Here is a 22,005-nt window from a genome sequence, read left to right as displayed (position 1 = left end):
ATGTATACACTGATATGGGGGCATATCATTCAATTAATTTCAAAAAATAATAAACGAATTACACACAATGACCCGGAAAAACAACTAGTTAGTTATTATATCCGAGCTATAGTACCCCGAGTAAGGAAATTTTCATTTATTAATATCATCCTTTAAACAATAACACTAAATAATACTTAGTAGTCTAGTGGTTAAACCTTTAGTATATAAATTTCTATATGGAATACATGAAGTAAAATAAGAATGGCACGTGATAAAGTTTCTTATTTTAAAACACCTTTTAATATAATAGTATATATTGCAAGAATAATTTGCTTATACATGTGATACAATTTATGTTATACTTTATACACCTTGGTCCCGACCCCTCTTTATGGAAATCGAATCCACGACTTGTAGGTGGAAGGTGGAAGGGCTTACCACATTTTTCACTTTCTCATTCTCATCTTTGTGATGATCAATACTCATTGAATATTAACCTTGATACATGAAAGGTTTTCAATTAGATGATTGTTTTTTGATTCATATGAGCTACGAATGCAATACAAAGTATAAAAAAAGGGAGAGAGATTCAAACCTGTGACCTATCGTTCACAGCACCTCAATTTTAACCACTAGGCCAGGACATCTTTGGTGCTCAATTAGAATGGTTATAACTTAGAAGACAATGACTACTAAGGTTGAATAGTGGCAACATTAACAACCTATTCGAATTATTAATGATGATTCTCTCAAAGGTTTAGTCATAAAACCTTGAGGAATAGAAGGATTGTCAGCTCTTCTCTTCCTGATAGTGGATGTCCTTGTTGAGCATGTGTTTTGATTCTAGCTCAAGCTAGCTAAATCTTCCTCTTTGAAACAGTAACTCTAGGTCTAATATATATAGATAGATGGAAAATAATTCACTAGCTTCCTACTTTATTAAGAAAATATAAAAGGAAACTAAATAACTAATTAAATAAAAAATAATTTATTATCAATTAATAAACTAAAATGACTTACTAATTAAATTTGACAACTTTGAAAGCCCAAGTCTCAACATCTAATTAAAATAACATAAGCTAAATAAATCCAAGACGTAAAACTCATACTTTAAGAGTCATGATAAAAGCTTGTAGTTCTTAATAAAAAATAAAGTAATAAGCTTATATCTCAAGCCCTAGTTCCATTCTGCATCAGATTTTCACTTTCTTGATTAATAAAGAAAAAACCTAAAAACTAATTTACTATTATATCATATGTTGAACAATGTTTATCTCTGAAATCAATCCTATATAAAATGTTTATTCTTTAACTAAAACTAATATCCGAAAAGAATAAATAAATTATAATATAACTAAGAATGATAAATCTATAACATGTATTTTGGAAACTTTACCCTCCAATACATACCATATCAAAACAAAACAAAAAAGAGGAGAGATACATTCATGTAACGTGGAGTTATTTTTACTCCATCTACTCGTCTCGTGTTTGTGTATAGACCCATGTGGGCTCTAACCATCCGTTTGCAAACATCAAAATCATATCTTGTTTTGTTCCCATCTATTATCTATACATAATACACATACGTACATAGTACACTCACCTATAAGTTCCAACTCCCAAGTGATCACAATCCAAAATTACGCTATTCCCATCACAATTCACAAGCACCCACATTCTCACACACAAAAATAAGAATTAGATAAGCATGGAAATGGAGATAATATACACTTCCCTATCTTTTTTTGCAATCATATTCTTCCTTTACAAAATAATACTTTCTAAGCCAAAGAACAAGAACCTCCCACCAAGCCCACCATCACTTCCTATATTGGGCCATCTACACCTACTCAAGGCCCCCTTCCACCGTACCCTCCAATCCCTCTCTCAACGCTATGGCCCAATCTTCTTTCTCCGATTGGGCTGTCAGCCCGTTTTGGTGGTCACCTCCTCTTGGGCTGCCGAGGAATGCTTTAGCAAAAACGACATCGTTTTTGCCAACCGGCCCAAGTTCATAATAGGTGAACATTTAGGCTACAACCATTCCCTCCTTATATGGTCCCCATATGGGGACTATTGGCGGAATCTCCGCCGTGTTACAACTATAACTATGTTATCCTTACGAAGGATAAATGAAGCGGGTCCCACCCGAAAAATTGAGATTGATAACATGATCTCCGAACTCTTACAGGGTGGGACCCGAAAAAGGGTAAATTTAAATGCTATCTTTGAGAAGGTGGCAAGGAATTTTATGATGAGGGTAGTCAATGGAAAAACATGGGAAAAAATGATCATAAGACCACCTTCTAATCTTATGACTATATGTGATTTCTTTCCCTTTTTGAGATGGGTTGGTTTTAATGGGATAGAGAAGGAGCTAAGGAAATTGAAGAAAGAGAGAGATGAGTTTTTACAAAGTTTGGTGGATGAGTGCAGGGAAACAAGAGGAGGAATTTCTTGTGATGAACAAATTGGGGAGAATACAAATTTGATTGAACAATTGCTGGACTTGCAACAATCTGAACCGGAGTACTACACTGATGATGTTTTGAAAGGAATCATTTTGGTAAGAAATATAGTTAGTTATCATTTTAGTTTTCTTATATTATTGGAAATTTACTTGTGTAAATATGTATTATGTATACCTCCTACGGATCTAGAATCGAATCACGTCTACATTAATATTATTAGTGGCTTATTTATTCCAAAAAGAATAAAATAGGAGCAAAAAATCCCAACATACGACAACATTCTAATTATAAAATGTGGAAATTTTGATATGATCGAGAACATACTGAATCTCCAACTAATGACATTAAAGGTGATAAAGAACCGAACACCCACGGCCCCAACCATAAAGGTCGAAGTTCTTATCACTTAGGAGTACCACTTAATCCTTATCTAGTATTATGGTTTGAGAGAGAAAAAAACTACATAGATAGAAATGGTTGTAAGGCTATTAATATAAGGGGTGAATCTTGGACAAAAAACTTGCTAGGGTGGTCAAGTTTAGAACAATAATCTTTACATGAAAGTTGAATCTTTAACAATTATATTATATCCAAATATATACATATATGTAAATAATTCAAAATACTAATTGACTAATTGTATCCAATATAACCAAAAAAAAAAAAAAATTGGGGTCACGTTCCTGCCAGGTCCTATTAAGACCCCCCTATATATACTTCTTTCGATTTAGAATTACAATATTTGGATTTACTCTATTCACCTACTCCTAGTCAACATTTATCATAATTTATGTACAAGGATAAACAGAATCATGTAAGATTGTGTTGAATTCGTTTTTATATGTACTTTCATAATATCTATTTTTTATACTTGAATAAGCAAATAAATTAGTGTATTGTTTTAAAAAAAATTTGGGCTCGCTTTCGGATTCCGTAGTAAGATGAATTTCCTCTAAGCTGCCCTCGTATAGGGCCACTCATCCAAGGGCCCAACAAGCCTCAAACACCGCCCTCCCCCTTCGAACAATATAGAAATTTTGCTTCCACCAAAATTTGAACCTTGGTCTCCCATGTGCGAGATAGAAAGCTCTTTTATCCATACTTAATCCAAAAAAGAAAAATGAAATTTGTCAGCTAATCAATCGAAATATAGCTGCTACACCAAAGCTAGGAACAAAGAACCAACCAGACTGACCTAGTGGATAATACTCCATCCGTTTTATTTTAATCTACACACTTTGACATTTTACACTATTCACAAATTTTACTTTGACCATCATTTGTGATTTATAAGCGAACGAAAATATAGTCATGTGAGATCTGGTTAGATTCATCATAACATGTATTTTATTAATATGTACTTTTTATAATTTTTACAAATACAAACTAAAGATCGATATATGTCCTCAAAGTTTTGCATTGACATGCGTAAAAAGTGTAAATGTGTAGATTAAAATGAAACGGAGGGAGTATAGAATAGAGCGAATAAAGTATCTCTTTCTTATAGATTGAAAATAGTTCATTAGATAACTGAACTTTATGGAAAACCTTTGCTTGTATCAAATATTTTTTTTCACCATAAAAAAATACGTTATTCAAATATTCTAATTCATCCGTTTCGTTTTAAATACAACAAATGAATATTTTATATCTCACAAATAACACCCATTTGTTGTATTTAAAACGAAACTGAAAAAGTATTTATTTTGAGGAGTTCGAAAATACTCTAGTGAAAATAACCACTAGAATGTATTAGAAGTAGAATATTCATTTTAAGTGTACGTACGAAGAAAGCTAAAGAGAATACCACAACTTTAAAAAAAAAAAAAGTATATTCTCTGCTAATTTTATGGATGCAAGTTGATTTTGGTATTATTTATGTAGTACCTTTGATCAATAATTTTAGACTAATATATTAAAACAAAAATTAGCATGTAAGATATTAATGACTTTATTTTAATATATATTTTTATAAACTAGTTTTTATAATATTTATATATTGAAAAATATATTTATTAATAGTCGAAATTGTAGGATAATAAGTGTAAAAGTCAAATAGTAAATATTAAAAAGAAAGTGTCAATATGTGTTAAAACTTAAAACTTTCAAATGAAAGTTCGACATCAATAATTTGATCCATTGTCACAAAGTCACAACCTTTCCATCAATGTCATTGTTGGATAGGTTGTGAGTTTGTGTCAATTGATCAATTATCATTTTGAAAGATAGAGAAAACTAAGATAGGTTCACTATCGCTATTCACTACTACTTCCGAAAATTTGGCTCCAAATATTTAAGTTTATATGATTCACATTACACAACTAAATTATAATTAGTTATTCCTATCTTAACTATTTTGAGAAGAAGATAAAATTGACTGTCGAAGTTTGTGAACTATGTTTCGACTTTTTTTAAGTGGTAAATTTTGGCACCCACTTAGACGTTTTTATATATCTGATTTTAATTTTCAACCACTGAAAATCAAATATACTCTCTTCGGTCTTTATTAGTTTACTCATATCTTTTGCACAAAGTTTTAGGATAAACAATGTTGTGGACATAAAAAGAAAGAGAAACTATTAATTTATGTTAAAATTGAATGTATGTGTGATGGAGAGTTAATGATCTTGTTTCAATAATAGAAACAAAAAAAATGATTAAACTAAGGAAAATGATATACATAGCCCTTAGGGCTATGTATAAGGTGCTTAAAATAGAAATAAAATATTAAATCAAGCATTTATTACCTCAATTGATGTGAAAATGTATCTTGAATTCTTAAACAGTTTTAATTTAAAGAAATGTATTTGATGCTTATATATAGTCCTTAGGGCTACATATATCATTACCCTTAAATTAATAAGGGACGTTTCCAAAAGAAATACGAGTAAACTATTAATGACCGGAGGTAGTATAATTCAACAATTTTTCGACCTATCATGGCCCATGGGGACGAAACCCTCCTAATGCTGCCTTTACCCTTACGACCTTGATTTTGTAATGCGCCAAAAAAAAAACGGTCCCTGATCATGAATTGTAATGGACCTGAAACTCAGAAGTTAATTAATTTTATGTGATTGGCCCTAACAAGATTTTTGGAGCCGGAATTCAATCTATTCGAGCCAATCTATATAATAATTACTCTTGTTTGAACTTGGCCCTAAGTCGACAGAGTTTTTAATTTGTTTGTTCAAGATTAGCTCATTAGAGATTTGTTTAATTTAACTTATTTTTGGTCAACTTTTTTTTATAGGTATTTATTTATTTTCTTAAGTTTTGAAACATTTTATGAACTTTATTAACTTTTCTAAACTATCATAAACTATCCTGACCTTTATGAATTATGAACATTTCTTAATTAATATGAACTATTCTTAACTTTTTTAAATTTTTTTTTCCATTTTACATGAATTTTCCTTTATTTTTTTAAATTTTCAGATATATAATTTTAATGGAACTATTCTTAAGTTTTCGAACTTTTCTTAATAATTCCTTTTCGTCTTTGAAATTTTGTCAATTATTTTCCATCTCTCTGAACTATTCTGAAAAGTAAGTAAAAGTAAATTCAACATTAAAATTACTCATAGTTTATGTTGTTCAAGAATAATTTGAGTTTGCTCGTTTAAATACAAGTTTGAGTTTGAGTTAAGTACAGAGCAAGATGAAACAAATTAAAGATCCATATTGATTTACAATTCTTCTAATAAGTGAATCCAATTAGTCAGCGAAGTATTTCTTTTGTCCTATTATTACAACATTGTATTTTGACACTTTTTTTAAGAAAGTCATGTGAATTATTGAAGAAAGATAGAGATAAATAAAAAGTGGGACTTATATGATAGGAGACAGATAGAGTGAATTATCAAAAAATGAAACGTTTAAATAATGTAAATTTTCTACTAAAGAAAAGTTGCAATCAATATATTTAGAAAGTAACAACAAAATATTCTAAAATCAAAAATATTTCTTGATTAATAATGATATTAACTCCTTAAAAACGTAGCTTGGTATTTGTATGGAGATTTTATGTAATAGTAACAATTATAAGAATAACTAGAAGTATTCCTTACATAATTATTAGCTAACAACTCCTTTAAAGCTTCCATCCATACTAGAGATGTCGAGCCGGATCAAAATTTTCTAAATTAATTAACAAAATAAGAGAGAGAGTTTCTGGCTAAAGCCTCGGCCAACTTTTTCGTGCCAAAACTCACTAATTCGAGTCGGGTTCAAATTTTTAACCTAAACCTTTGAATTTGGATTGTTCATGGCCCGTCCTTTGTACCGAAAAATCACTTTGGGGTTGGCCCAAATTGCAGGCCAAAATATCATGTCCAAAACCCGCTCATTATTAAGTCGGCTGAGCTGGGCATGAAGATGTCATCAATGTTAATCATATCTAATCCCAAACAATCAGTAGCCAAGAGAATTTATTAAGTGGGTGCACCATAATTTTAGAAAACTGCAAAATATAAATAAAATGAGAGTGAAAAGTGTAAACTTAGAGACTATTCTAATTGTTTTTTTTTTTTTACAGGAGACTATTATAATTGTTAAGTGTTGAAAAATAGTATAAATTGGCTCCAGCAAGACTAGATTACTAATGTGGAATGTGGCCTTGAATTCCCAAATGATAACATTATACAAAACTGTTTGTAGTCAATCTAATAAGAAACAAGGCTTTTATTATATAATCACGTAGATATATAGGCGCAGCCGCAACCATTAGCAAGTTAGCATGGATCCACCACTAAATAGAAGAGTACATAAGAACCTACATGCATTCTTGTGATTTTCTAGTTTATTTACTATGAGATGTAGCCTAAGCAATCAATAAAAGTTGCATGTCTTTATCCATGCTTAGTTCATCTGACTAAGGTTTAAAATCGAAAGATATTATAACTCACTTTCCATTATGATTAAATAATTAGACGTAACTAGTACAAACAAGAAATTTTTTTAATTGAAGATAACATAACCTAATCATTTGTATTAAATGAGATACTGCTACATCTCACTCGTTTCAAAATACTTGTAACACTTTGATTTTTACGGATCGTTTTTTGTAGGTTTTGATTTTGGCAGGATCTGAAACGACTGCACGCACCCTAGAGTGGGCAATGTCGAACCTCATAAACCACCCCGCAGTCTTTGCCAAAGCAAGAGCAGAAATTGATGTTAATGTTGGTAAGGGACGATTAGTTGAAGATTGCGATCTATCAAAGTTAAGCTACATACGTTGCATTATCTATGAGACTTTAAGACTATTCCCACCAGCACCACTTCTAGTCCCGCATTATTCATCCCAAGATTGCAACATTGGAGGATATGATGTGCCAAAAGGTACTATACTATTTGTCAATGCTTGGGCATTGCATAGGGATCCTAACCAATGGGATGACCCTACTGAATTTAAGCCAGAAAGATTTGAAAAAGAGAAAGAAGGGTTCAAGTTTATGCCTTTTGGAATTGGTAGAAGGGCTTGTCCTGGAAATAACTTTGCTCTTAGAAATGTTTCTTTAACATTGGCAACTCTCATACAATGCTTTGATTGGGAAGCAACCGAGGCTGGGAAGGTGGACTTGACTGAAAAATGTAGTGCTGGTGCCGTCATTGTCCCTAAGGAAAAGCCTTTAGAGGCTACATGTTGTCCTCGCTCTTCAATGGAGGATACTTTCTCACACAAATTTGACAATGTATCAGTATAATATGTGTGACAGTGTGAGCAAGTAAAAGAGGTGGTGGAGAAGATGTTCGTTTCTAAATTTGAATTTCTTAATCGTATGTATCATTATTTTTATCACCTCTATGATAAGCGAGTCTACTGAATTTATAGTATTAAGTTTAGTGTTTTAATTTCCTATATATTACTAGTCTACTATTATAAAGGTGTAATTATAACAAAGAATGTCTAGTAGTTAAGATAAGATCTTTTGTATTTTATTTTTAAACCTAAATAGTTGTAATAAGCCTAATTACTTTTTCAAACTAAATTTGGTCATGATGATCAGGTGTACGGTGTATTATAGTTGATCAATTATAAAACACCTCCAAATGACGGGATTCTAGGTCCTCGTAAATCACTCCTTCTGAATTTATAAGGAGAATCTTTAAATCATATATATCATCTTCTCAAATTCATCGATTGACGATTTTTTCCAAAACTCTTAGGTATTTAAAGATTCAAATCCAGCGTAGGCACATACATGATACACTTCCACCCTACCAAATCAGCCCACACTCCAATGAAGCACTTATGTTGCCTCTCTTGTACACAACCATTGTGGTCACAACTGTAGGATTATAAGTACTATAAGCGGGATTTCACGAATCATATTCATGTGCACTTAAAATGGGATCTCATGCATGTACAATTAAGGGTCATATAATTTAAAAATAACCTTTGATGCGTGAATTCCACAAAGCTCGTCAAGATTCCGGAGAAAGAAACTCAATTGTGATTCCTCTACTTGGTTTACCAATCCGGATCAACACTCAACCAATGCTAGTTGGAGGGAAGAATGGCTCTTCTTTTCTTGGAGTAAATATTACGTGACTTTGAGAGAAAGAGAAAATATTGAGAGATATTGAGTTCTTTATTTTCTGATTTCCTAAACTAATTATAGGAATAATTAGGTTAGGAAACCCCTCCTCTTACTCCTCTTTGTCGGGCCACACCCTAGAGTCCCATGCGGGGTTTGGGTTTTTCTTTTATTGATCCAAATTGACTAATGTATGACCTTGTAGGATCCATTTAAGTGGGCTTTGAGTTTCTTATTTACTAACCCAAAGTTTTATAGCATTCTCTAGCAAGACGTAAAGACGATCCAATTAAATAAATTATTATCACCATAATATGATCCATATTATATTTATCAATTGCAATAGAGTCGAAGACATAATTCCTTCAATCTCCCACTTGTCCGAGAAGAGTGTGCAATATTCAAATTCCTTAAGTCTCTCAGTGTCTAATTTGATAGTATGCCCATATCTCTATGTCACTCATACTAGTCTTCAAATTATTCCTTGAAATCCGAGTTTGAATTAACAAATAAATGATCATCATATAATCCATTTGAGCATGGCCATGCATTTTTCAATTTTCACTCTCCAAGGGGCCAATACACCCATCTTATCTCATATTTTCTCATGAACATAAAACAACAAAACATGTCTCTACATTGTAACAAGTTTCTCCAAGCATACTACTATCTAAAGCCATTCTAACATTTTTGCTTCAAGCCTATAGCCCTAGCGTGACATTCATACTTGGGTTGAGGTAAAGGTTTAGTGAGTAGATCAGCCACATCCTCATCCGTGTGAACTTTTCAGATTCCGACATCCTTCCTGTCAACTATCTTGTGACGGTGGAAGCACTTGTTTTTTCGCGGGTACTTTTGGCTTGGCGGTTGGCTTAGGTTTTTCAGTAACAATGAAAACTTGCTTGCTTTTTTCCTTCTTTCCTGCCCATTTCTTCTTGAAACCCTTTATCTTTTGAACCATCAAAACTTCCTTCTTTGGTTCTCGGGGAATGTTCCTCTCAGCAATTAAGTAACAGCCTATGCAGCTCTTGCAAAGTCTTTTCAGACTCATTCATATTGAAAGTCATCTTGAACTGATTGAAGTTGTTAGCCAATGAATGTAGAATGATGTCAAGTAGGCAATTTTTTCTTGTAAGGGAACCCAAGTCATTCTATGCTCTCAAAAATACCCATCATTTTGAAAACTTTTGGGCCAACAGCTTGACCCGACTTCATGTGACATTTCAGTATCTCCCTATTGGTCTTATACCGCTCAATTCGAGCTTGCATGTGTCTGGAACATGGCCCTCAGCTCTTGCATGATGGTGTAAGCATCCTTGATTTCGAAGCTCTTTTGGAGGTCCGACTCCATTAGACCTATCGTTAGCTTGCTTAGCACGATATTTGTCTGCTTTAGTTGATTCATCAGTAATCACTAGAAGTGGGGTTTCTAAGATATCCTCTCGATCCTCAGATCTCAGAACGAGTCTTAGGGCTCTTTACCAACTAATAAAGTTTTCACCATTCAGCCTGTCCTTTTCAAGAAACGGACTAATGTTGAAAGCAGAGTTGTTGTTGTTATTAGTCATAGTATCTACAGACATAAAACAAAAGCAAAGTTCAATTTTATGTTTATGAAAAAACCTAAAAAACATGCAAAGGTTTCTAGAATGGTCACTCTATTCAATTTTGATGTCCCAATTTGAATAAGTGAATACAAGATCCTATCAACATGCAACACTAAACAGATTAAAGTTACATTCTCAAGGTAAGTAAACTCTTTTACCGATTATGACATCTTATAATTCTTGTTTAGATAGGAAAACATCGCATGCTTAACTACTTCAAAATCCAAAAGGCTTTTGATGATTTTGTTAAGGATAACCAAACGACGTAGTAAAATTCGCAATTTTACTTTATCTCCCAAAATAATGGTAATACCCTGTGGAGGCATGACCTATTATTATTAATTTAGGGTTAATAAGTACTTTATGTTTAAGCTAACCTTAATATTTGCGGGACCTAAGTTTATTTATGTTGTTATGAATTAGCTAGTAAACTCTAGCCCATTGATAATCAACATGCAATAAATTTATAAGCATTTTAAATAATGATGGTAAAATGCAAAGTTAAACATGAGCTAGTATGACCCCTAATCCTAAGAACTAAGCATCTTGATTGGGCACCTCCTTGGACTCTTCATGGATCTCCATCCACCTTAGTCATGGGCCTTCTCTTCTTGGGCTTGTCATAGGATTACAACATAAATATCAAAATAATTTAAATAATCTTTAGCCAAATCAAATAAATTACAAAAATACTTAACAATAAGCAAATCATATTTGAATTACAAAAATACTTCACGATTCACAAATCGTATTTTAATTTATAACTTAAATTTGGGTCATACTAGTCATTCATAACAATTATATCAAATATAAAATGGCACATAATAATATCACATATTATAATTTCCAATAATCAAAACATCAAATATTTTTAATTAAACAAAGAGGATAAAATATTTAAGCTAGTAAACCTAACTACCTAAAGATTTATCCTAGCTAGTAAATCTAGCCTACTAATTTTAATTAGATTAAAGAATCGAATTATGGAATTATTTTTAGAAATAGTAAAAAATAGTTTAACTAGATTTTTGCTTAATATTCTGAAAACCTGTTTTTACAATTTTCAATTTTTTTTTTTGAAAATCCGCAGCTGGGCAACAGCAAAATCGTGGCTGCCCAGCCATGCTGCTGCTGCTGCCGCAGCTTAACCGGGTCGACTACCCCACCCCAGCAACCACCGGAGCAACCATCATGGCCCACCAGCCGGTGGTTTTGCCACCAAGTCGTGGCTGCTACCTCCTCCCCTCATTATTTTTTTTTGTTTTTGTGGAAATAAAACTTAGTTTATAACTTCTTGTAAATTTAATTTAGTGATTAAATTACATAAACTTCTTTATGCCTAATTTAAAATATTAATTTAAATCTCTATTTTAATTAATTTAAGGGCTATTCATATAAATTAACCTCAAATTCATACAAAACTCCTTTTGTGTGAATTGATTTGTCATACATCAACAATTTTAAATATGAAAACAAGATTAATTATATGGATATAATTTTTGAATTTAACATAAAATCTCCATTTTAATTAATTTTAAGGTTATTTACATAAATTAATCCCTAATTCATATAAAAATCTTTTCACATGAATTAATTTTCATACATAAATAATTTTTAAATATGAAAATTATAGTAATAATATAAATATAATTTTCAAAATTTTTGAAAACTAGAGATCTACAATTAAATTTTGAATTTCAAAAATTAGGGTTTTAATTTTTAGAATTTTTGCCATCCTTTATTTTATTTTCGGATTTCAAAAAATTAGGTCTAAATTATTCAAAATAGTTTTCGGCCACTTAATTTAATTTTCGAATTTCGAAAAACATTATGTCGAAATTTTTAAAAAATCGGCTATTACTTTTAAAAATTAGGAAAATTAAATCTCTATATAATTATTCCAATTAAATAATATATAGTTCAATTCCTACCCTTAATCAAATTAAAATTAGCCATGAGTAAATCAAAATAAATCATATTATAATGACCAAAAAACTATATGCAAGAGGCTAAAACTGATACCAATGTAGGATTATAAGTACTATAATCGAAATTTCATGAACCATATTCATAAGCACTTAAAATATGATTTCGTACATATACAATTAATGATCACATAATAATTTAGAAATAACCTTTGATGCGTGAATTCCACAAAGCTCATCAAGATTCCGGAGAAAGAATCTCATTTGTGATTCCTCTACTTGGTCCACCAATCCGGATCGACACTCCAACAATGCTAGTTGGAAGGAAGAAGGATTCTTCTTTTTTGGAGTAAATATTATGTGACTTTGAGAAAAGAGAAGAGAGAAAATATTGAGAGATACTGATTTCTTTATTTTCTGATTTTCTCAACTAATTAGAGGAATAGTTAGAATAGAAAACCCCTCTCATTACTCCTCTTAGATTGCCACCCTAGAGTCCCATGTGGGCTCTAGGTTTTTCTTTTGTTGATCCAAATTGACTAATGGGTGACCGTGTAGGATCCATTTAAGTGGGCTTTGGGTTTATTATTTACTAACCCAAAGTTATATAGCATTCTCTAGTAAAACGTAAAGACGATCCAATTAAATGAATTATTATCTCCATAATATGATCTATATTATATTGAGTAATTGCAGTAGAGTCGAGGACATAATTGCTTCAACAACTGCACCTCGGCACTTCCTACAGTCGGTATGTCGTTGCAAGGCCAAGGCACCAACAACCACTCGCACCCATGACCGTCTACCACCCCTTGACGAATCCCTCAACACCACCGACCAAGTGGCAAGATCGAGCTCCAGCCTAGAAAAATTGTTAGGCCAAGTGGATGAGGGCATAAAAACTGATAATCTAAGATGTCTAAAAAAGAAAGGAGCCAAACAAGAAATAAAAAGTGAAGGCGCTTAACATGAAATAACACGTGTTGGCTTCAATGATTCTCCAAGTGTTCTAATAATATATACTTCCTACATTCGGAATAAAAGAAACACTTCTCTCTTTTATGTGAGCGCTCTTTTAGGAAAGTCAGAATGGAGGAAGTATAAAGATAATATTACCAATGCTAAACTAGTCATCAAAGTTAGGAGCGCCTCTCTTCAACTTGAACCTATTTTTTCTCTCTAGTCGTCCCCATCTTTTCCCCCCTTTTCCCTTCATTAGTTAGGGGATGCATGCCATGGATGATTTCATCCATGGTAAACCCATTTTTCCTCTCTTGTTTCCGATTTCTAGTTTGTCCTTTTATTTTGTTGAATAAGTTAGTCTCTCTTTATGAGAGTTTCTTGTGTCTAGGTATGAGAAGTTTAGTCTACTTTGTTGTGCTGTCCCTATTGGAGTTGTGAGTGTAGCTTGTTTGTTTGTAGGTGTGGGAAATTGTTCTTATTAGTTGAAATTCAAGATTATGATCAACATGAAGGAATTCGAATCTCGGATGTGGTCAACATGGTTAGATCAAAATGTTCTTCTCCAAAATATGTCAAAGCGATAGACTTGTGCCGCAATATTCGATCTGGTTCATTCTACTTTCCTCGAAGACGAAATTGATTTGATCTTATTTAATTATATTTTATTTTTCTTTAATACATATTGTAGATATCGTTTGACCTTGAATTATTGAAACTTCTCTTCAAAAAGAATTCCTTAATTTATGGATTTTTGGATTACGCTGTAATCTGAACCTATACCAAATTCAAATTATTAGTTCTCAAAACACCTCAATTGACCCATTTTTAGAAGTTCTCGAATGAAACTGTGGTATCCAAACATACCATTAGATTAGTCTTCAAAAATCTCCGATTCCATTAACGATCTCATATCAACAGCAACTAGTTTGCAGCTCATCCAATTTGTTGTTTCATCATTTCAGCTGTTCTATTACTTTCTTTCTCTTTTCCTTTCGTATTAGTGCTTTTCTATTCGTTTAGTTTCTACTTATCCACTCAAAATAGCTAAATTGCCATGGTATGAGACATTTCACGCATCACAAATGTAGCACAATACATACTGAGCAATGTTTGATGTAATTGGTTGGTAACTCATCTTGTCATCTTGAAGTCAAAAGATTTAATCTTCTCAACTACGTTATTTGAAGAAGAGAATCATTTCTCCGTACTCTCAAGTGCCTAACCGGCAAATATTAGATCAAGAAATTGTAAAAATTGAAATTTGATCAAGGTAATATTTTTTACCAACTTTATACAAAGAGAAAAAGTATAGAAAAATATAGTCTTGATATCTACCTCTATCAAATATTGTCGGGGTTGCATGGTGGACAAAATGACAACCATTAATTAAATTAGAGAAAGAATCTAGGTTACTTGCCCCTACGTCTACAATCTCTTATTTTATCAATATTATCATAACACTTGTTTTACTTGGTAAACCTTTTTCCCAATTACGCATACAAATCTTCAAAAAAGATTATTAGAATTAGATGTACTGCCTTTGTACTCTTTTCTGTACAACTTGGAATTTTATACATATGAAGCTCATATTATGAATTAATTGAACTTTTGTAAAAACACCAAAACATTTTTTTTTTTTTGGTTTAAACATTACTTTTTGTTTGTTATTTTGTTCCTCTTTCTAACCCAAACAAAATTTCCTTCCTCGGACACTTCCCAACTTGTTTTTTAATACATAAATAACATATTATGGCCAACTTGTTATTTTCACATGAAACTTTTAATCAAAAAATGAGAAGCTTCATTGCAACCGCAAAAATATAAGGATACAAAACAAACAAACAAACAAACAAAAAAAAAACCCAAAAAAACCGGGTATTTTGGGTTGTGTTACAGTGAATTGAATACGCCCAAAAAGAGAGGCAGCCAGCAAAGAAACCCCACCTTATTCTGTTAAGCCAACCCTTTCCTTCCTTCCTTCCTCCCGCTTACTTAAATTTCTTCCCATTTTCTCTGTTTTTTGCCTACAAATATGGGAATTCTTCTCCTTTTTTCTTCCTACTTTTTTCATCTTTCTTCTGATCTTTTTCCATCTAAACTTTGCTTTGATTTGATTATTACTTAAAGTTGTCATCTTTTTTACCCTTTTTAATCAATCCCACAAATAGGGTTTTCCTTTTTTCCCTTTTTTTGCAATAGGGTTTTCTTCTTTTTGCTTTAAAACCCCGCAAAAATTGTCTCTTTTTGTTGCATAAAAGAGATTTTCAACATTTTTGGTATTGGGTCCATTTATATTTGCCTTTGATCTCTTTGGATTTAGTTGAGATTTGGGTATGTTCTCTTTTTAATATATGCTTTTTGGTTGATTTTTTCAATGTTAATTTGGTAAACTCTCATCTGGGGTTTATCATATATGGTATACTTTTGCCAAGTTTTTTCTTTTTATGCATTATTTTGATTTTTTGTGTGCATTTGTTTAGGCTGCTGAGTCTCTTGTGTGAGTAAGAAGATTTACTCTATGGTTAGTTCATTGCTATTATTCCCCTTTTATTTCTTGTTAACTTACTGTTCAAAAGAATTATTAGCTTCAAATCTTTTGAAAAAAAAGATGATTTTTATGGTTAATTTGCATCTGATCTGGGTTGTTTTTATATAGGGTGAGGCACCAGCTTTTCTGTTTGATGATCTGCTGAAGTGTTCTGGAAATGGGATTGATTTGGTTTGTAGGGGTAGAGAAACCACAACTATTGTAGGTAAAACAAAGGTAAAGCAATTTGCCAGACTGAAAATCCCTTTTATAGGAAAAAAATTGCCTTTTGTTTGAATTTGTGCTGAAATTTGTGTTTCTTTTGATGGGTTTGTTTTTAGTATTTTATCGGGGACTGTGATGATTCAACATTGTCCATTGGAGTTAAGGTTTTTGACAATTTCTTGGGGGAATGGTAAGTAATGGATGTTGTTTTATTGAGTTAGTCATGTTGGAGTATGTTTTACTTGTAGCTGATGGTTGTGAAAATTGCAGGGTATATCCAACAGTTTTGGGCACAAAGCCAACCCTGACTTCTGATCTTTGGGCTCTGCCACTAGGCGAAGACCGGGTTTTGGTTATTAAGAATGGTGCAATCATGGATGATAACCTTTGGTTTCTTGAGGTGTGTATTCTTATTTATAGAATCAGTTTTAACTTTTATGGTTTTGAGGTAATTAGGATGGAATGACAAATTTAAGAGGGCATAAGTTATGCCATCTGAAGTATTTTGTGTGAATATTGTGTGCTGATGGTTTCTTGGAAAACTTCTTTTGTGCAACTCTTATTATGGTGGTTGTGATAATGAATGTAAAATTTATTGATAGGTGGACACACCAATTGTCAGACATCAGAAGAAGCTGCTGGGTAGTAATGTAGTAGCTTGGAGTAAGGGAGTTATGGGGTATGCTGGGAAACCTATTGTGATTAGCGGTCCTTCTGGTGTGGGCAAGGGTACATTGATAGCCAAGCTTATGAATGACTTTCCTTCAATGTTCGGATTTTCGGTGAGCCACACAACACGTGCTCCCAGAGAAAAGGAGATAAATGAAATTCATTACCATTTTTCGGAGAGAAGTTTAATGGAAGAGGATATAAAAGATGGGAAGTTCCTTGAGTTTGCTTCAGTTCATGGAAATTTGTATGGGACAAGTATTGAATCAGTGGAAGTGGTTGCTGATGCAGGAAAGGTGAGTACAATCTTTTGCTCACGTCTATGATTTATGTTTCTCTGTGATTCAATCGAACTGTATAGGATAGTTATATGCAAGTGGTATTTCCTTTTACCAATACTTCTTAAAAGAGTTTAGCTCTTGGGCTTATGTATGTCACCGAACCTTGAGACTAGTATATTGATCTTAATGCAGAGATGCATCCTTGACATTGATGTTCAAGGTGCAAAGGCAGTGAGGGCTAGTTCTCTTGATGCAATCTTTATCTTTATCTGCCCTCCGTCGTATGAAGATCTTGAGAGGAGGCTTCGTTCTAGGTAGACTTGAGCTGCTGCTGATAGAATGCATTGTTTTCTTGCTGTTGTGGTTTAAGCAAACTTATCGCTTCTGCTACTTTTGAATAGGGGGACAGAGACAGAGGAGCAGATTCAGAAGCGTCTTCGCAATGCGAAGGGAGAGCTTGAACAGGGAAAATTACCAGGACTTTTTGATCATATATTGGTCAATGATGACCTTGAAGCCTGTTATCAGACTCTTAAGGTGGTTAATGCTAATCAAAAGACCTTTCTTTTAAGTCTAAATATTTTGTTAATGAAAATGCTTATGTTTTATTTGGTTTACAGAATCTCTTGGGCTTACATGAATCTGCTGACAATACAAACCGATCTGGTAAAATACCCCTTTAAAGTACCTTAGGTTCATAACTTACATCTTATTAGTGTTTATTAAATTGTGTTTCCTTCATTATACTGATGAAATGCTGCAACTCATTACTCAGTCTCAAAGAAGGTTGGTTTTCCGCTAGTGAACTCGGTATCAAAAGTTGGTAGCAAAATTTACTTAAATTCTACAAATGCAGAGCTTGGAACTGCATCGAAGAACTCGTAAGTTTCTCTGGCGTTATAATTCAATGAGTTGTGATGGATATGAAAATGCTCATTTCGTTTTTTTATTGGGTTGAACAGGTTTGTGTTGGATGTCTCTTCACTCAAAGGAGGGGCACCCGGACGGACACGAGGGTTAGATCTATACTCTGTTTACCCATTTGGAGCATTTACCAATGGGTTTGGGAAGCTGAGTTGACACCCATCCAAACATGCTAACCACCCGACTTAATTTTTCAATTTTGGTCATTTTTTTCATACCCTTTATTTCCTTTACCATCAAACCGAAAGCGGTCACTATTGCCTTCAAATGTCACTTTTTGAAATTTTGATGAGAAATTTTCGAGAAATTTCATTGAATTAATTTGACTATTTGAGTAATGATGCATTTATCATCTCTCGTTCACAGAAAACTTGTGTAAATCATGGATGATTAACCGTTGGATGTTGATGTGGTTTGAAGTCATACATGGTTAGTGTCCAATTGTTGGACTCGGCTATCTCACGAAAAATGTGTTATGTATACCCATATCGGAGTGTAAATGCCTAAATGGTACTTGAAATGACAGGAAGATTCTGATTAGTTTAGGAACCTTCATACGTGCTCCAAAATTTCTTTAGGATTTGGCTGATTTCCATAATCCTCCGTAGAAATTGTGAGTTTTAGGTAGAAGGAGAAGCATCTATTAATTCAACTACAACTTGCAAGTGACTTGGTCTAAAGAGACTATGTTGCTGACAGAAGTGGGGAGGCGCCTTTGTTTTTCTTTTGGCCGCTTTATACAGCTAAAGCATGTTCTTGAATCTTGACTACGAAATGAATTATCCATTTGCTTGAAAGTTGATACCCCAAATTACGGCATAGTTGACGAAGTAGTGATGTTCTAGATGTTAACATCAATAAACCCAAAAAACAAAACAAAAGAAAAAGAGAAGAGACGTTAACATCAATTTCATTTGACACTTGACAGTTGTTTCAATATTAAAAAGTTGCCGACTAAGAGCAACTCCAATGGTTGCTTGGAGGTCCTAGCTTGCAATTTTCTAAAAGTTAGAGCTAGTAGCTTTATTATTGGAGAGAAATTTAGCTTGTTGCTTTGTGAAGCCAAGTAGCTCCACAAAGCTACTTGCTTTGTCAATTTCTTGTGGGCTCCACTTTCATTTTTTTCTTTCATATTTTACTTTTCAATACATGTGGGACCTACAAAAGCTACAAATAGTTGTAGTTTTCCAGTGGAAGAGGTTGTAGCTTGAGAATGTTGTAGTTTGAAAAGTTGATGTGGCATACAAAGCTACGAGTAGTTATAGCTTACCATTGTGGGTGCTCTAATTGCACTTAGACGTTACTTAGACCTGGTCCAATTGCTTGCGGTAGCGTGCATGAGTGTGTCATTGCCTACTCGTTCAATTCAGTACGATGCTCAGCGATTGTTGTAGTGGAGCCCGCCAACCTATATGGACTAGATCTATCCCTCTTTGAATTGTTGTGTACTTGTGTGTGCCTTAGATTTGGCTCCACATAAAACTAAACATGAAAGAGCACATCAGTGTTTCAATCTTTTAACCTATTCATTTAAGTGGGTCAATATATGTTTTTTAACATTTTCAAATTTCCGTCAATATCTCGGTATAGGTATGGGATAATCAATTGTTCGGAGCTATTTACAACTAGTCAATTAAGAATTCTCGAATGCTGTAGGTCAATATATGTTTATTATTGGGAGGTTTGTGGTTTTTTATTTGCAATTTTTTGTGAATTTCTGAGAAAAACTTTTTTTTTTGACGAATTACTGAAGTAAACTCCAAGTTACGATTTCCTCTCTATATTAACCTTTTGTGTTACTGGTGCTTAATTACCTTATGTGTCCCAAATTAAGAAAATCATGTATAGCACATAAGTAAAAAGAAGGGGATAAGCTAATAGGTTGCAATTCTAGAATTGAGGCACAAACTTGTTAGCATAATTGCAATGTTTTTAGGAGTAAGGTTGGCTTCCTTAGTCAGAAGTCAATACTGCAATGCGTCTCTTATTTTAAAAATCATGTATAGCGCATATAAGAGCAATTTCAATGGTAGAGCAAAATGAAAGTTGGTTTAGGGTGCTATATAGATTTTTCTAGTTAACTCAACTTTAAGCCAAAACTCCCACAATGATTAGCCAATATACTTGTTGTTTGACTAGGTACCACTTGAAGTAAGATAAATTTTTTTTTATAGAGAAGAATATAGAAATTGTTTACCAAAATTCTCACATGGGTCCACATCTTTAGCTCAAGCAAATTGGCTTAGTTAAGCTAGATTGGCTAGCAAATGAAATTTCAGCTACTCAGGCTATGTTTAGTTCACCTGAAATTTTCTGATCTGAACTTATCTGATCTGATCTGATCTGAACTTATTTTTTCTAATCCTATCTGGTCTGATCTGATCTGATTTACAAGATCTTATCTTTTATAAAATATATTATTACTATTATATTATTATTTTCTAATTCATTATTATGCAATACTCCCTTTGTTTTTTTTATCTTTCTCACTTTCCTGTGCACATCTTCCAATGCACATCTTTGAACTTAAATATCTTTCATCATATATTAGTAAAAATTATAACGATTGAATATTAATAATGTACTAATTGAGACGAATCAAACAAGATCCCACATGACTATATTTTTTCTTATAAATTGATAAAAATTGAGAAGATTCTCTCTAAGTATAAATAGTGACAAGATTCCAAGTGAGAACAATAAAAAAACAGAGGGAGTACATTATAAGATCTTCTTTATAGTATTACTATTATTATCATTTTATTTCTATTACAACTTTTATTAATAATAATTCTTATTATTATTATCATTATTGTAAGAACAACAATAATTATTATAATCATAATAATAATTATTATTACTAAAAATAATTATATAACTCAAGTCGTTAATTTATAAGAGCACTTATACAATGTTTCACACTTTCCCTTAAAAAAAATGTTTAACACTTGAGAAGTCGGCAGACTCAACTCTTTTTTTTTTCATATAAAATAAAATAAGATATACAAACAACTATGACTTGCTCAGAAGAGAAATAAATAGCGTGCAACTTCAAATAGCTAGAGAGGTTTGGAATTCGGTAGGAAGAGGTGTACCGAATCTAAATTTATAATTTGTATCTCACACTTAGCTTATTTTGAAATGGAATCCGAACTTAGTAGTTTCGTTGTCATGGATTTGAGCTATCATATTTTATATATTTCTTATTTTTGCGTCAATCTTATGTTCTTAACACGTGGCTTTTAATTTTCTATTATTTAATAACAACAAAATAACTTAATATAATGATAACAATGACATTTATAATGGTAACAACAAGATTAATAATAATTACCAATATTAATAATTAATAAGTATAACAAAAACAATAATAATCCTTTTGAACAAATGTACTAGTAAATAATAATGCTCCATTTGTATTTCTTTTATCTTTCTCACTTAGAATCTTGACACTATTCACAATTAGAGAGAATCTTTTAGATTTTTCTCAATATATAAGAAAAAATATAGTCATGTGGGGTCTTGTTTGATTCGTCTCAATGAGTATTTTATTAATATTCAATTAGTATAATTTTTACTAATATGTAATGAAAGATATTTAATAGTAATATATAATGAGTTTTTAAATATAAGCATGATCTGATCTGAACTGATTTGATCTGATCTGATCTAAACTTATTTTTTCTGATCTGATCTGATCTAAACTTATTTTTTCTGATTAGATCTGAAATAAACAAAAAATAAGGTGAACTCACATAGCCTCACTCTAATAGTTGGGATAATTGCTTAACTTTTTTTTTTTTGCTAGCAAGTCTCTAATGTTCACCATTGAAGTTGCTCTAATAAAGGGGATAGGCTAAAAAGTAGGAAATTCTAATGTAAAGGT

The 22,005-nt window shown here is 32.4% G+C and overlaps 2 protein-coding genes across 2 annotated transcripts; both read left to right on the top strand.

Annotated features, from left to right (window-relative positions):
- Nucleotides 1-1,587: 1,587 nt before the first annotated feature.
- On the top strand, nt 1,588-8,460 carry LOC104889287 (cytochrome P450 81Q32). Its single transcript, XM_010674481.4, has 2 exons — nt 1,588-2,551; nt 7,526-8,460. Exons 1-2 carry the CDS (start codon nt 1,694-1,696, stop codon nt 8,162-8,164), a joined length of 1,497 nt encoding a protein of 498 aa, XP_010672783.1. The 5' UTR covers nt 1,588-1,693; the 3' UTR covers nt 8,165-8,460.
- Nucleotides 8,461-15,410: 6,950 nt separating this feature from the next.
- On the top strand, nt 15,411-18,436 carry LOC104889286 (guanylate kinase 1). The gene is made up of 11 exons (XM_010674480.4): nt 15,411-15,824; nt 15,974-16,014; nt 16,150-16,257; nt 16,362-16,435; nt 16,516-16,645; nt 16,848-17,210; nt 17,388-17,509; nt 17,597-17,732; nt 17,816-17,861; nt 17,971-18,076; nt 18,158-18,436. The coding sequence occupies exons 2-11, from the start codon at nt 16,012-16,014 to the stop codon at nt 18,273-18,275; spliced, it is 1,206 nt and encodes a 401-aa protein (XP_010672782.1). The 5' UTR covers nt 15,411-15,824; nt 15,974-16,011; the 3' UTR covers nt 18,276-18,436.
- The last annotated feature ends 3,569 nt before the right edge of the window (nt 18,437-22,005 follow it).

This window comes from Beta vulgaris, chromosome 3, assembly GCF_026745355.1.
Source record: "Beta vulgaris subsp. vulgaris cultivar EL10 chromosome 3, EL10.2, whole genome shotgun sequence".
Taxonomy (NCBI): domain Eukaryota; kingdom Viridiplantae; phylum Streptophyta; class Magnoliopsida; order Caryophyllales; family Amaranthaceae; genus Beta; species Beta vulgaris.
The sequence above is the reverse complement of the archived record's forward strand: the minus strand, read 5'-3'. Positions and strand labels throughout refer to the sequence as shown.